At 44.4% G+C, this 17,355-nt stretch overlaps 1 protein-coding gene across 5 annotated transcripts in view; it reads left to right on the forward strand.

Annotated features, from left to right (window-relative positions):
* LOC147882918 (nuclear protein) overlaps positions 1–17,355 on the forward strand; it is a 57,632-nt gene that overhangs the window by 20,968 nt on the left and 19,309 nt on the right. For all 5 annotated transcript variants that reach the window (XM_087400779.1, XM_087400778.1, XM_087400777.1 and 2 more), the window contains exon 4: positions 5,582–5,713. In XM_087400779.1, coding sequence (XP_087256905.1) covers positions 5,582–5,713 — 132 coding nt within the window. The remainder of the gene's footprint in view (positions 1–5,581; positions 5,714–17,355) is intronic.

A 17,355-nucleotide genomic window follows, 5' to 3' on the forward strand; every position in this document is an offset into this window, starting at 1 on the left:
AATTCTGAGTTTTTTGCCTCCTTTTTTTGGGGGGTTGGGGGGGGGGGGGCCCTAAGTCACCTAGGACAATTTGGACTACTAACTTAACGATTGGTAAGATAGTTCAGACACTGGCTTAGTCTAACCTAACCCTCCTTGTAACCCTAGTTAGTATTAACATAACCTAGTTCTACCCAAACCTAAACCTAACCAACCAACCAAACTAACCTTGTGTTGGGATATCTCAAGGTGTATGCCCCAGGCACACCTTGGTTTCTATGTGTGTGTGCTAGAGGCACAGTTAGGTGCCCATAAGCACTGTTAGGTGGTAGATGCCACATAGGATAATTGAGAGATTCTAGGAGCTGATTGAGGAGATGATTGTGGAGCTCAGAGGTTATCAGTGATGTCAGTGATCATGTAAGAGGTGCCTACATATGGACCTCACCTTTCTTCATTCCATAATCAAGCATTCTCATTTTGTGTTCACTTCATGCTTTCCCTTTAGTTCCTCAACATGGTATCAGAGCACTATGATCCTCCTTGAGCCCATTTGTGCCACATCATCTTCTTCTTCTCCATCTTCTTCTTCTTCTTCAGCTTCACCATTTCTTATTGCTTCTGATGTGATGGCCTCTAGACCCAAGTCATTGGATGAAGACATGCAACTGGCAGAATTGTATGAGCCCAAGTATAATCCAAGGGAGAAGGTCATTGGGATAGGTGAGCCAAGTACAATGGATTATGGTGTGAGGAAGTCTATGGGTGAATAGAAACTTGAAATGGGGTATAAACCTTCTCAATCAGCCTCAGCTTATGGTGTACCAGGTAGAACAATTCCCAAATATCCTACCCTCAATGCTTCAAAAACTACGCCTGTTGCCAAAGAGTCCAAAGCTGATGGAAGATATCTAAGGGCAGGAGGGAGGCTCAAAAACAGTTTCCCCAATAACTAATGGATGAGAGGAGAAAGAAGGGACTATGCTTTAGGTGTGGAGAAAAGTGGTGTTGATCACAACAAATCTTGCAAGGCAAAGTCAGCCTCAGGTAAGCTGAGCATGGTCATTGAGGTTTCAGAATCTGAGGAGTATGAGGAGCCTGAAGAGTACCATGATTGTGGTCAAGAAGCTCCAAGAGATGATGAGAACTTTGTCTTCAATCCTGGGGGTCTCAATCTTGGTGAGTTGAGAGCCATGGACAGCTCTAGGACATGGAATTTACTACCATTTGCTGCTCAGTCAGTTTCAGATGCAACTACAGCAAGGAATGAGCACAAGTCCTATCATCTTGAGGATCCTTTTGCTTGCTGTGAACCCAGGAGAGAAGCTGAAGGCATGGAACTGTAAGTGATGAAGAAGTGGCATGGGATACTCAGTCAGAATTGTATGTCATTTCCAGCAATGCTCTAGGTGGGATAAGTGGACCTACTACTTTGAGTCAAAGGGCAAGTTAAGGGCAGAGATGTCTATGTACTGGTGGACACAGGAAGTACTCACACATTCAAGGTCTATTCAATCATTTAAGCTCCCAAGTGGTGAACTACCTCACAGCTTGAAGGTGGAAGTGGCTGATGGAGCCTACACTACCAGCCAAAGGATTTGCAATGATGTGGATATCAAGCTTTCTTCAGAATACTCTTGTACTGTGGATTTATTTGCATTAAATCTTGGTCCTACAGATATCATTCTTGGCTGTGATTTGCTTGGAACACTAGGTAAGTTCACCATGGATCTCAAAGGGATGACCATGACTTTCCAAGATGGGGCTAAGGAAGTTTGTTTATTTGGAATTCATCCTCAGAAATTGCAGTTGGTCATTGTTAATTAGCGTAGAAGACTCTTGAAGAAAGAGGGTATTTGCCTTAAGCTTGAAGCTGAAAGCACTCAAAACTCTGGCAAGGACTTCAAAGTTGAAGATGTTGACATGCTGGATTTGCTACAGCAATATAAGGACATGTTTAGGGAACCCCCACCTGGTCTACCACCAAAACGGGAAGTGGATCATGCTATTTATTTGGAGGAAGGGGCTAAACCTGTCTCCCTACAGGCTGTAAGGGCAGAAAAAGATGAAGTGGTTAAACAAATTCAGGAATTAATGGATAAGGGCTTTATTACCCATAGTCAATCCCCATTTGCTTCTCTTGTTCTATTGGTTAAGAAGAAAGATGGGTATTTCAGAACGTTCATTGACTATAGGGAGTTAAACAAAATGAAAATTAAAAACAGGTTTCCTAGCCCTAGAGTGGATGACCTATTGGATGAGCTTAAGGGAGCCAAACACTTCTCAAAGATAGACCTCAGGTCAGGGTACCATCAGACAAGGATCAAGGAGGGAGATGAGAGTAAAACTGCCTTTAGAACTGAAAGAGGACATTATGAGTTCAAAGTGCTGCCCTTTGGGCTCACTAATGCCCAAGCTACCTTTCAGTACTTGCTGAACCGGATTTTGGGTCCTTATTTCTTCAAGTTTGCACTTGTGCTCTTTGATGATATACTCACTCATATACAGCAAGAGTAAGGAAGAGCATTTGCAGCATGTTGCTAAGGTTTTGGAGATTCTCAGGCTGCACCAGCTATATGCCAAACCTTCTAAGTGCTCTTTCATGGTGCAAAGGATGGAGTACTTGGGTCACATCATCTCACTTGAGGGTATCTCAGTGGATCCAGCAAAAGTGCAGGTGGTAAAGCAATGACCAACACCCTCAAATCTCACTCAGTTTAGGGTTTTCTTGGTCTGACTTCTTTCTACAAAAGATTTATTACATATATTGTGGTATGACAATTTAATTTTCTTTTACAACAAGCATTAGATTTAACTATAACCTATCAAGGCACTGTCAAGAGAGCTGCAGTTTTAAAGATTTGCTCAAGAAGGGAGCCCTCTCATGGAGTTCATTTGCCCAAGCAGCTTTCAATGATCTCTTCCGCTAGGGATGAGTAGCATGACAAAGCACTGGCGCTTATTGCTGTGAGGTTGGTCAACAACTTGCTTCATCAACTTGACCTCAGTACAGCCAAGGAGAACCCGGACAAGCTGAAGGATATTTATGCAACATCTATTGGAGCTGAACAACAAGCTTTATCAGTTATATTGCATGATCTACCCCTCTCTAAGGTCGTAGATGATGTTTAGCTCTATGCTATGTGTTTTTGTGTTGCGTCAATAAAGGTTCTCAGCCTTGAGTTGTCCCTCTAAACTGAATGTATTTGGAGTCAATAAGAGGTACTCTGCCGTGGTTTGTCCGCCAAAAATGAATGTTTTGTCTTTTGCTTTGTTATGATGGTATTGACCACCTTGTTCAAAGTAAGGGGGGGGTGACGAGTGATGGTCTACCCTTGTCGATTACAAGCTGATTGAGAACTCGCAATCACACGGGAGGTGGTGGATAGTTGGACTTGATTTTTGTGGAGGGGGTATCGGTCTACTCTTTGCGTGTTGGGTCTCACACTCTTTGCTTTGAAGGGGGGTGTTGGAGATCTCATAGCCAAAGAGTGCGTTGATGTGATGTGTTTGTGTGTAGTACTAGGAGATCTAGTACTAGTCATTGTGTGAGTCATGTATGAGTGCCACGTGTCACTATGGGACTTATCCCATATGCACTTGATGCAAGTTTGTGAGCGTGTAGCCTATATAAGGCTTGTACTTCACTTGTCATGTCATACTTGATGAATGAATGAAAGCCTTCATGGATGCTATATTTGTCTACTATTTCTTCACTCCCTAGCTCTCTCTCTCTCTCTCTCTCTCTCTCTCTCTCTCTCTTTCACACACACACACACACACACACACACACACACACACACACACACCCACCCACCATGTTTCTAACACACCGGTCTCAGAGCCTTCAGAATCTCTTGCCTTGGTGCAGTTGACCTTTCTATGAGCCAGGAACAGCTAGGGTTGGTTGTTTTGTTGGCCTTTTCCCTACCAAGACTCTTCTAGAGCTGCTAGGACAGACTTGGCTAATTTTTCTCTCCTACCAGGATTCCTTTGGAGCTGCCAGGTTAAAACTCATGAGCCCAATACCAAAGAAGGGTTGCTGTGGAATGTAGCATTGAACTGGGATGCATTTTTGAGACTGGAAATGTTTGCATAGCAGGACGGAAGTGCCTGTAAACATATTGTTTAGTTGGGTGAAAGGTTGCTGTGGAATGTTGCCCTGAACTGAGATGCGTTTTTGAGACTGGAAATGTTTGCATAGCAGGACAGAATTGCCTGTGAACGTATTGTTCAGTTGGGTGTTTTTGGTCGGATGCATGAGGGTGATTTTATTGTATTTTTTATGCCTTTTGAATTAAAGATAAATAAATACCGAAAGGGGCGCTAAGTTTAGGCCCAATTTGGTGTCTGGTGCGGACAGGGTCAATCCAGCTCCTAAATATTGAGCTGGAATTATTTGGGAGTTGTGGATATTTTTCTAACTGGCTGAAAGCTAAGTATTTGCTAGTTGTTATCTGTCAACCGCATTTCCCGAAGGCCGGTTTCACTAATACTATCTGAGATGAGAATTGTTATCCTCTTCTTGGTCTTATTTTCCACAATAGCAATATAAGGCATTGGACTTGTGTGCCATCATGTAGGTGCACATCATCCTATGAGTATCATCTATGAATGTGGTGAAATAGTAAGCTCCTCTAGCTCTCCCCCTCTTGGTCAGTCCCTCCATCGCTTAAAGCTGTCCATATTTTTGAAAAAAAACTCTAAATAGCTTCATAGAAATCTTTCATTGCTTGCAACTCCTTATCATAGGCAAATGTTATTGAATTTACCCACAATCTCCATGATAGAGCATCAGCTGCAACAGTGTCTTTGCAATAATGTTAACTACAAACTGATCAGCATTAAAAATTTCACCAGATCTCTTTTGTTTCTTTGCACTACACCATCTGTAACCATGGGAAGTCATAGCTATGGATTTTGTCAGGAATTCCTTCTTGTCAATAGGGACATGATATCATACAGGCCATAGTTTTTCATCTAAGTAAGCAGCGTCACTTTATTCCTTGTAGGAAAACTTTTCTGACCAAAAAATCACTTTATTACACCAAGTATATCCTTGTCTAACATCATATTTTAAAGTTTGTGTCTGGTAGGAACACCAAGTTTTTGAGGGTACTATCTAACAAAAAAGGTTCTCATAAATCAACATATGGTTTGATTGAAACACACATCCTGTAAGCATAGGAGGCATAGAGGATTGTTGCTAGTAAGGAAAAGAGGGCAATGCACTTTTGGAGGAAGATTGGGTGCTTTGCACTTACAAATATGCAATAATTGATAATAAGACCATTGTTTTTAAGCTTCTTAGGATTAATGACGTATCTTTTCGCAAATATGCAATAATTGATAATAAGACCGTTGCTTTTAAGCTTCTTAGGATTAATGACGTATCTTTTCGACAACCTTTATCATCGCATTGATGCATCCATAAAGATGTCTATAGTAGGGATGGAAGTGAGGTAAGGAAATATTTGTCGAAATTTTGAAATCATACTACCATTGATGCAAAGTGAGTGAATAACATATTTTTGGTAGTGTATCCTCATTTGATAGAATTGTATATCTGAGTTGAGTTTGTCTGGCTTGAGATTTTCCTCAGGTGATTACATTGATCAAGGAGCTTGCTGGAGCGGCTTCACTAGCAAAGGGAGTGACTTTTGATGTGGGTATTGAAGAGAGGTTATGTGCATATGCTCGCTCTGTTGCACATTTTCCCACTGCAGTGAAAGAGGTGAGCTTCTTGAGACATTTAATCACAAAAGTAAGAAGAAAAGAATAAAAAGTAAAAGAAGGAAAATCTTGGAAATTGAGGAAATATAGGGGCAAGAAGAGGCTTTTACTGTGTTGTTCAAATTTCAATTGGATCATATGTCAAAGCAGCAGATAAGTTTTCAATTCTACAGATGCAGAACTCTAGCTAATGCTCAGTATAAAGCTTGAGATTCTTTTTTTGATTATGATTTCATATTGTTTGACACGTAAGGTTGTGATTTCAAGCAATGGATTTCCTATGAATGCAACAGGCTATGCTATAATTCATATGCTTCAAGTATTGTGGTGGCAGGTGTACTTTTGTACTCTGAGCATTTAGCTCAAAGTGAGCTTGTAACACAGTATTACTATTGGTATTTTCAAGATGAGGGGGTGTGATGATAGGAAGTAGTCTACACTCAGCATTCTGGTACACGGAGTTTCTAGATTGAAGCTTGTAAGTAGACTTCTATTTAGTGAAGACCAAGCCTGTGCTTTTCAGTGACAGATAATAGATTGTTTACCTTTGGTCACTAAAGGATGTTTCTTAGGCTGCCATGCCTCACTTTGCAGAAAATTAGTCAAGTCTAACGGTTTCCCTCTTGCTACCTTGCCTCTACCTCATCAATGGCCTCATAAAATCACTGCTGCAGAACACACAGTGAACTGAATTGTGATTTATTACAGCAGACAAAATAGTGAACCATGTACAAAATGTCACCGTAGGCTTCCCACTGTGACGAGGAACGTCTGCTGCATCAGAACTCCAGCTCCATGTGCCTCAGGGAGAGGTTTAGGTAGCTAGGGTAGGAAGGAGAAGCGTGCAAAATAGGGAGGAGAGGCACTGGAACTGAGGGGTAGAAGTCTTCTGAGTGAGGAGATGCAAAATGGATATCCCTTCCCCAGCATGCCGAACCCAAAAGTTAGGGCATGATAGGCAGGCTTAATGTCCGGACCCTAATGGGGCTCACAGGCAGGTGCTGCCCTAAATGGAATATTTCAACAACCCCACTCAGGGCATAGCTTGGGCCTATACCAATTTGCTGAAGAGGAAACTCCAGGTGCTCCTAAGCTCCACCACGCCATCCTCGGTCAGCTTTCAGATAAAATGACAGTCCACCTCAATCTGCTTCATGCGATCGTGGAACACTGGCTTGTTAGAAATGAACCAAACAGAGGGTTTCTGTAGCGGACGCCTGATAGATGGGCCCAGGGATTCATGCAGGAGCATTTAACTATGGAATCCAAAACTTCTTTACTTGTGTGTACTCAGCAAACATGTGTGCAGACAGTAAATAGAAAATGCTCCAAGACAGATATAGAACCAACAAAATATATATTTCTGTCTTCAATGGACACAATACAAAAGAGGCTAGAGTCCCACCAAACCTAGTTCTCTGTCCTTACCAAAAGTTGTCCTACTACCTCCTTGGAAGTTCTAGATGTCTGAGCCCGTGTGCTCCTCGTCGAGCTTCTGTAGACTTAGAGTTCGTGCTTTGATCCCTTCTCCTTGCTTCCCTGGAAGACAGCCAAGGGTGCAGCCCCTTGCTGAGCTAAGTCTGCAGCTCGTCAGCCCCACTGGATCCTCTGGATGAAGGCCCAGATCTGCTGCTCTGCTGCTCCTATCTGCTGCTTGAAGCGCTGTCTCAGTGGATGCCGTAATGAGCCCAAGGGATCCCCTTTTATAGGCCCTGTGGGGCCCCAAAAACCCACTGACCAGCAGGCCCAGATTGGCGGACTGGCGTGACTGGGGCCCAGGCCCCTGCTCTATAGATAACCGACTGGCAGAGGGCCCTTGTTTTGAGGCTTTACAGACCCTGCCTGGCCACGTGGAATTCAGCCACTGGCCCAGGAAGATCTGCCTCTGCCCCGGCCTGTTCCAGGCCCTATTTCAGACCCAGGTGCTTCTCCAAAAGGCGCCTGCTATTCTGCCTCTGTTCCAGGCTGTTTCCAGCCCCTGGAACCTCTGCAAGGATCCGTACAGACTGCTGCAGACTGCTGTACAGATCTGTACCCCTGTTGTCTTCATCTGCCATGTGATTCCATGCTGAGCTACTGCTACACAGACCTGTCCAAACAGCCAGGGATATCCTTTTCTTATGCTGCCTACATGCAGCCCGATGCTTTTGTGTTTTGCTGTGAGCTTGTTGCCTACATGGCAATCAAAGTGCTGCCCATGTCGCAACGACATCACCCCTTGGTTCACTCCTCCCATGCTCTTTTGATATGGGGGCTTTTGGATGGGGAGGTGACCATACCATTTCCAACAATTGTGTGTAATAGCGATGTAACTTTCCCTATCATATTGGATCATAACTGTCTGAATTCAACAGCCTTGCATGAAGCCTCTTGTTGTGCTGTACTCCGCTTCATTTAGACGTACGTACGTACGTACACGCGTGCACCTGTGTACACACATTTCACCCCAAAAAAAAGTGTACAAACACACACACAAAAACTTGGTGAAGAGATTTTGGACTATTTTTTGATTAGCCTTCTCCTTTAGTGGTAGCCTTCGTCATGACTGAGTCTGCCCTTCCGCTTCGGAGTGCTGACAGAAACTCGGTACGAAGACTTTGTATAAATGGATGCTTAAGTATGTGTGGGTTTGTGGATTTGTATGTGTGATATATTTTTATACTATGGTCTACATCCAGTGTTGGGTGCTGATGACGTCAATGGGGATGTCATAGTAGCTAGTGTCTCCGTGCTCGAAGTATCCTCTCGTGTGTTTGAGTGCCTCATGGACGAAACCTGCCAAACATCGTTGGTGTGGGTAGGAGATGAATCGGGCCAAAATCCCATAGCTGTCTCTCAAGAGGCAGTAGAAATGTCATAGTAAACAGGACACCTGAAGATGAAGTGCTCCTCTGTCTCAACCTCCTGCATGTTACACAAAGTGCATATGCGCCTCTCCCTGGGTAGTCGCTCTGCTCTGTCGCTCTCGATACAAAGTCTATGTGAAGAGACTCGGAACCGCCGAAGGCCGATCCTCAGTGAGTGGGGTAAGTAAATCTGCGTGTACCCTGGTGGGTCAATGAAACCCTCCGATGTGGTATGTAAGAAGTGATCTCTGTAGAAGCCGAGCTTCACTGTGTAGGCCATCTACTCTCGGATCTAGTGATGCCCTATGGGCCATGGTATGTGCCTTGTAGGTATAGTCATAGGCACTTAGTGTTTTTTCGCCTTTTATGCCACATAGGACATTTAGTCCTATGTGACACCTAGGACACTTAGTCCTAGGGTCTACCTTCAAGTACTATGTACTTTTCATTTCATCTAATCTAGTTGACGTGACGGCTTATCTCCATCGACTCCTGTACTTGCTCTTTTTGCTCATCGCTCCTACAGTGGTATCAGAGCGGGTATTGCTTTTGCCTTCCAGCTCTCCTCAGCCCCCTGAGTCCTCCATTGCTCATTGGGAGTCTGCTGCTTTGCTGGTCGTCACATCTCCAGTCTGTTCGAGGCTCTTCAACTGCTGTCTAAGGCTTCCAAAGCCATTTTTGTCGCCATAACTTACCTTATTGCTGCTTTCCAGCAGAGGTGACTACTTGTAGGCCCTGCTGCAGCTTTTTTCAAGGTCTCCCACAGCACCCGTGGCCATCAGTCGCCATTTTTTGTGCTGCAGATCCAGGCACCCAGCTCCCGCGACCTCAAACAGATCTCAGATCTACTTGCGCCTCCATCCGTACAGTTTGTACGATTGTACGGATGCCCGTACAAACAACTTGCAAATACTACGTACATACATCTCTGTACAGCCACGTACCTGCATCGCTGTACAGCCACGTACCTGCGCTAAGTACCTGCTCCGCCGTACGTTGTACCTGCATACTGTACTTGCTCCTACCAGAGCCATCAGCAGGAGGCGTCCTGCTGTCGTGACCTGTCCAGAGCCCTCCACAGGAGACATTTGCAGCCATGCTCACATTTCGAGGTGTCTGAGGGCTGTTCCAGCTCTGCTCCAGCCGCTTTTTGCACTTCAACCTGCTGCAGCAGCTCCGTGGTCTGTCATATTCTACCTAAAGAGGTCTTTTGGGTTTCAGCCTTCAGTTCAGGGAACAAGAAGCTGATTTACAAGCAACATTTGCTGTTTCTTACTGTTTTTTGACAGTTTTTACTGTCAAACCCTAATTTCTAACAGGAAAATTTAGGGCTTTTGACATTTGGACCTTCAACTTGTCAGACAATATAACATTTTGGACAAGATTGACAACTGAAATCCTTCCAAAAATTGAAGTTTTCAGTAAAATTCAGGTTCAGGACTGTCACATTGTGCCACGTCATCACTCAGGCCAACAAAATTTGGGGCTTTTGTGTTGGGAGCTCAATTTCAGCTGGTAACTCTGTTCCTATACCTTGCTGCACATATTTTCAGTGTATTTGCTCTCTCTATTTTATCATGTGAGCAAGAAAAGGCACAGTGAAGCCTTGAGGCCCAGTGCAGCCTCTTGGAAATCTCTATTGTTGGTTCACAGGTATTTGGGACAGTAAGACATATTTTTGCAGTTTAAAGCCTTGAGGCTATCCTTTGGTCACTTTGTCAGTGCATTTCTATCAGTACTATTTACAATGGCTGGGAGCAATCATTACTTATTTGGCATTCTTCGTGAGGATGATAAATTGGATGGGACCAACTATCCGATGTGGTCTTATCTCATGAAACATATTCTTGTTGCAAGGCACTTTTGGAATATTGTTTCTGGGGTTGATCTGAGGTCAGCCAATGCTTCAATGGCGGCCCCTACTGCTGGTCCTTCTGCAGAGGGAACTCCTCCTGATGTCTTATCCTCTAGCACCCTTGCTGTTGCTCCTCCAACTTAGGAACAATCAAGATGGGATGCATGATTTGCATTCCTGTATTGCCTTATCATGCAAGAGAATCATTATTCCACACATCCGATCTTGCAGGACAGCAAAGGATGCTCGTATTCTCCTTTTGTTGATAGCGATGCAAGGGATTACCTAGGGGTAGTTGTAGATACGGCGTAGAGAGATGGGACCCTGATCAAAATAGTCCTAACACCATTGAAAACCGTTCGGTACAATCTTTCACAATCAATAGATCCGTCATAGAGAGATGGGACCTTGACAAATTGGCTTCTCTTTATCAGATTCGCAATGAAGCACGTGTTGCATATTTAAGAAGGCAATTGCAGGAAGTCAGTATGAATGAAGGTGATTCTATGGATGCATACCTGACAAAGGTTAAGGATCTCATGGAACAACTTGCCAATATTGATGAGGTGGTGCCAAATTCTCAACTTGTCAGTACCACATCGAATGGACTGCCAGATACATATCAAGGGTTTGCCACAACCCTTCGATTAGTGGCCATGGGTAATCCAGATCACTATTCTTTTCATCAGCTTGTCACTTTGCTTTTGCCAAAAGAGCAAAGTCGAGCTAATAGACGAGCTATTATTCCTGACCATGCATTTGCTTCACAGCAGACAGGAAGAGGCAAGGCTTCCAAGCCTATGGACAAGCCTAAAAATGGGCCTAACAGTGGCAATTCCTCCAATGCATCTAAAAATACAGCAGATAAGTCAAAGAAGAAAAGATGCAACTATTGTCGCAAGCCTGGGCATGAAATTTCAGAATACAGGAAGTGCATTGCTTCGGAGAAAAAGAAAGTAGGATTGACAGTTAATGCCTCAGATGCAATTGAATCCCACGAGCCAGCAGATGTCTCACATGCACATGCTCTCTAGGATGATTGGGCATGGGCTGTCCATTGCTCCTTTGATCCCTTCCAAGTTGATGCATTCTTTACTGCTAATGATGCTCAGTCTTGGTATTTTGATAGTGGTGCTTTCAAGCACATCACATCTTGCAGGCAGTTGTGTCATTCCTTAGCTGATGCACCTCGTGGGGGAACTGTCACATGCGTCAACAATGCCTCCTATGCTGTAAAAGGAATTGGAGATGTGCAGCTCACATCCATTACAAGCCATCTTGTCACTCTGACTAATGTTCTTTTTTTGCCTGGAATAGAAGTCAACTTGATTTGAATTTCAGCAATTGCCACTTCAGGTTTCAGAGTGATTTTTGATGGATACAGATGCCTAGTATATGATCTTCGTGATGACAATGCCATAGTTCTCACTGGAACTTTGAAAAAGGGGCTTTATCACCTTGATGATCACTCAGCTGCACTCTCTATTGAAGCATTTGCTATTTCAGATTCACAGCTTGCTGAAACTCATCTTTGGCATGAGAGAATGGGTCATCTCAATTATAGAGCAAATGATGTACCTCAAACTCACACAGTTTTCAAACATGTGTGTGACGGTCGTCTTTTGGGTAAGATGCATCGGTTTTCTTTTTTGTCACAAAGGAAATTGCAGCTAGTGCACAGTGATGTCTGTGGCCCAATGAGGACAAATGCCATTGGGGGGTACAAATTTTTCATGACTCTCATTGATGACTTCACAAGATATTGCTGGGTATATGCTTTAAAAGCCAAGTCTAAAGTGTTCTCATGCTTTCAGAGGTGGCTGAATATGGTTGAGAATGAATTAGGATGCAAGCTTGTCACCCTCAACACAAAAAGGGGGGCAGAGTATATGTCAAAGGAGTTTGATGCATTTTTGTCTTCACGGGGCATTATTCACTCATGCACTACTCCTTACACTCCCCAACACAATCCTAAATTCCTCATTTCTCAGGCTTAAATGATCATTTCGAATGGACAACGCAGAAGTCGTATCCCCTTCCCTTCCGTATCCGCTCTTGATACTCGCCGGCCCGTTATTTCTACTCACTATAGTGCTCCCCTGCCTTCCCGAAAGGAAGAACAGGTCCACCATGGAGATGGCTAGATGCATGCTTAAGGCTAAGTCCTTGGCTTGATGCAGTGATGTGTGCCAACTATGTGCTGAATAGATCACCTACAAGGGCATTGAAGACTTTTACACCTTATGAAGCATGGAAAGGCAGGAAGCCTTCACTTTCACACATGAGAGTTTTTGGGTCTCTTGCGCATGTTCATGTACCATCTCAGCTGAGACATAATCTTGATGACAAGGCAATCAAATGCATATTTATTGGTTACAGCAAGGAGAGCAGAGGGTATAGGTTATACTAACCAAATACTGGGAAGATTATTTTCAGTAGAGATGTAATCTTTGCTGAACATTCGGCTTCTCCTCTTGTGGACTGCAAAGCTAAGGCAGAAGTTGACATGTTTGATGCCTTTGACTCTTGGTTACCTCTTCCTTCCTCAGAGGGAGACTTTGACCAGCAACATGAGCCTCCTGCAGGCCCTCCAACAAGCAATGATAAGCTTGTACCACATGCTGATTTGCAGATTTCTCTTCCAGCACAAAATGATCCCACTATTCATGATGCAGTGATTGAAGAAAGAGCTGTCAATAGACAGCAAAGGCAAGTTCCTAGATGGCTTCTTGATACATTGAGGGACAACAAACAAGATCAACCTTTTGCTGCCGGGACAAGATCAGGGAATAGACAAATGCATGGTCACTTTCTTGAGTTTGCACTCCTTGCTACAGCTTGCAATGAAGAGCCTTTGTGCCATAAAGATGCTTTTGACAGCAAAGAGTGGATGGATGCAATGAGAGATGAGTTACAATCCATTGCAAAAAATGATACATGGGAATGAGTAGATCTCCCTCCCGGCAAGCATGCCATTGGTACCCGGTGGGTCTACAAATTAAAAAGGAAATCTGATGGTAGTATAGATGGACACAAAGCCCGTCTTGTTGCAAAAGGGTATGCCCAACAACAAGGCATTGACTTTGAGGAGACCTTTGCTCCCACATCCAAGATTACTACTATTAGATGTGTCATTGCCATTGCAGCCCATCACCATTGGCAAGTGCAGCAGCTTGACATCAAGACTGCTTTTCTTCATGGGGAATGCAAGAAGAAGTTTATGTAACACAACCTCCTGGCTTTGAGGTTGTTAATTCTGAAAACAAGGTATGCCGGCTTAGAAAAGCCCCTTATGATTTGAAGCAGGCACCCAGGGCATGGTATGCGAAAATTCATACACACTTACTATCCCTTGGTTTTCAGAATAGCCCCACAGAGCCCACTCTTTATGTCCGTGGGAGTGGATCTGATTTTTTAGTGCCGATTTTATATGTGGATGATATGCTAATCACGGGCCCAGATACTCAGCATATTGCAGCTTTTGCAGCATGTTTTTGAAATGTCAGACATGGGACAGCTACACTGGGCATTCAGTTTGCTCATGTTGAGGGATATCATGATGTCACAGTCCAAGTATATTGGACAGCTCCTTGATCGTTTTCAATTCGAGGATTGCAAGCCTATCTCTACTCCAGTGGACCGTGGCTGTAAATTTTCAGCTCATGATGGGAGCCCCTTTACCAGCAGGCTGTTGGATGTTTCATTTACTTATGTCACACCAGACCTGACTTACAGAATGCAGTATCTCAGCTCAGCATGTTCTTGCACATGCCCAGTTCACAGCATTGGCAGGCAGTGAAGAGAGTCTTTAGATATCTCAGAGGCACTCAGGATTTAGCCCTCTTCTATGGTGATGAGGGTTCACTTACCATGTGTGCTTACACGGATAGTGACTGGGCAGGTTGTTCCGACACCAGAGTGTCAGATATCGGCAATTGTTTGTTGCTTGGCAGTTCATGTATCTCTTGGCTCAGCAAGAAGCAACCAACAGTTGCCACATCTAATTGTGAGGCTGAGTACAGGGCAGCCTTCACTGCTACAGTAGAGTGTGTTTGGCTTCAACAGTTACTTACAAATCTTGGTATTCGCCAGACATCCTCCACTATGGTCTACACTGACAGCCAGAGTGCTTTGGCCATTGCGCGTAATCCAGTGTTTCATGCGCGTACCAAGAACATTGAAGCTCATTATCACTATGTTCGAGAGCGGTTGTCAGCAGGAGACATAGAGTTGTCCTAGCTTCCCACAGAGGACAACATAGCAGATATGTTTACAAACGCACTTCCTCGTCCAAAGTTCGAAGTTCAGACAGGCTTCACACTTGGTTCTCTTTGTTACATGATCTGGCATACCTTGTACATTCATAGGTGGCTATATCCTTTTGGATGAACATGTGGCACCATGATCAGAAAATACCAGGTATTTTGAGACGTTTCCAGAATACTTCAGCCCATACCATGGAGGGGGGTTTGTATGCCATCTACTCCTGGATCTGGTGATGCCCTATGGGCCATGGTATGTGGCTTGTAGGCATACCTAGGACACTTAGTCCTAGGGTCTACCTTCAAGTACTATGTACTTTTTATTTCATCTAATCTAGTTGACGTGACAGCTTATCTCCATCTACTCTTGTAGTTGCTCTTTTTGCTCATCGCTCCTACACACTGGAAGATCACTCAGGCCCAGCCAGGTCCGGAATGTATGTAGTTGTAATAGATCCTCACGGATAACCTGGTTCACCTCGTGTGACAGGAGGGGAGAAAAGGAAGCATCCATGCTGTACTGGATGGAGGTAGTTTGTCCATATGGAGTCCCAGTCCCTCAAATAATCTTTTTGTGCGTGCATACCAGCACCTCTGGTACCCTCCTGCTGTAAGTGCCATAGAAGAGGACAGTGCTAGCCATGGTAGCCTGCTATGCCTAGAGGTGTAATCCCCATACTCCCTGACTCGTATAGATTTGCGATGACCTGAAATGGAACATCTAGCTGTAATGGGGGTGACCCAAACTCCGCCCGAATGATCTGGCGAGGAACGGATGGCTTACCACGGATCATCCGTGATAACATGAGAACGTGTAGCCGCTTCACCCTGGCCGACTCTGTATTCGACGAGTCTGGCTCCAGCATGGACTGCCATACATCTCTGCTGGACGGATCAAGGAGTCAAAAAGCAACCCTTTGGTCCATGGATCCTGAAAGAGCGGAAGCACTGCCTTTCTAGTCTGGCCAATGAAGCATATCCTTTGCTCAAGCGTGCTTGCATCGCGGGTCTCATAGTGAAGATGGGTCTGAAAAAGACAACCCTAAGATAAGAGTATGATGAAACTATCTCAAGAGGTGACCCATCAAATGTGAATTGCTCCTAGCGCATGATGGCTCGAGATGTATTGAAGATCATAACCTTGGTTTTACCCAGGTTGACCTTCAAATCATGTGACGAGCAAAAGGACTGTAGTGCATCAAGGTGTCTCTGGAGCCCCTCAGGTGAGGAAGACAAAAGAGCTACGTCATCTGCGTAAAGCAATATCTGGATTAGTGTGCCCAGAAGAGAGCAAACTACCCCCTCTTGTGTCTGCATCACTGTCTCAAGCTCGTCAATGTAGAGGCCAAACAAGGTAGGTGATAATGGTTACCCTTGTTTGACTCCGATAGTGCTCATGATCTCGTCTGTCCACCCAGAACTTGCTCGGACTCTGCCTGAAACACTCTCGTAAAGTGCCATGTCAACCGAAATGATCTCATGGTTGTAACCTTAATCTTATAGGCGTTGTATGAGACGGTAGGCTCTCGGGACCGTGTCAAATGCCTTGCAGAAATCCACAAAGCAACAGTAAACCCTCTGCCTTCGTGCCCTCGCTTGCTTGATGATACATTTGAGCGTGCGAATGTGATCCATGGTCCCATGATCACGTTGGATTCCGGCCTGTCCTGCTGCTCTAAGTTCTTGACACTGCGCAAATTTGTTGACATCGGAGATAAGTAATGACGCATAAATCTTGGACATGACATGTCTAATCATAAGTAGTAGAGACGGCCAGAGCAAATAGGTGAGTGATCGCGATCAAAGTGTATAACATGGTAGGTGGACTAAGAACTCAGCGGGGTGAAAAGTGCTCTGCGACGGGGAGTGGAAATGCTAAAGAAAAGATAGGTATGATTAGCGCGTGGAGGGAAAGGTGCTACGGCAAAGTCAGTGATGCGAGATGTGAAGGCAGGGGATCCCATGATGTAGTCAACAACATTGGAGCCTCGCCCATGTGGAAAGCACGTGAAACCACCTGAGGCAGGCCATTTGTCAAGACCATTATAAATAATGAGATCATGTATCTTGTCGAGGTCTATTAAGGATGTCCATAAGATGTGAATGGTCCTCGTCTATCAGTAGAAACCTGTAGCATACCTGCCTCCTCAAGGTCAATGTTTGGCAGTAGAGTTGAATCATCCCTGAAGTCGAGGAGTGGTGCCTGACAAGCGCATATCCTCGCATTGAAGTCTCGAACTAGGAGAACTTCTCCGCAGCTAGAGAAGTTAACAATGGACTGATAAAGAGTAGCAAATGGAGATGTCTCATCCTCACCTCGAATATCTCTGGCAAAGTGGGAGGTCTGTGGGGGGAAGTAACAAACTGTAATAAACAAATCCTGGCTGTCCATGTGCCGAATCTGAATCCAAAGAAACCTGGAATGTGCATCTCTCAGCTCTACTGAGATGGCTCTCAAAAGTGTGGATCTGTAAAGGATTACGACTCCTGCTGACCCTCGGACCCCTCCTGTATCCCTCGTCTCATCTTTGTAGGCAGACTCCCATGTATACTTGTTGACTACTAGTAGTGGATGCTTTGGACTTTGATGTGTCTCTATATAAAAGACTATGTCGTGACCTGTATAGGATTTCGAGAAATTCCTTGGTTCCGACCATAAGGTACCATTATAGTTCCAAAT

This window comes from Dipteris shenzhenensis, chromosome 29 (genome assembly GCF_047967505.1).
Source record: "Dipteris shenzhenensis isolate YYH24624 ecotype China chromosome 29, Dip_SZ_1.0, whole genome shotgun sequence".
Taxonomy (NCBI): domain Eukaryota; kingdom Viridiplantae; phylum Streptophyta; class Polypodiopsida; order Gleicheniales; family Dipteridaceae; genus Dipteris; species Dipteris shenzhenensis.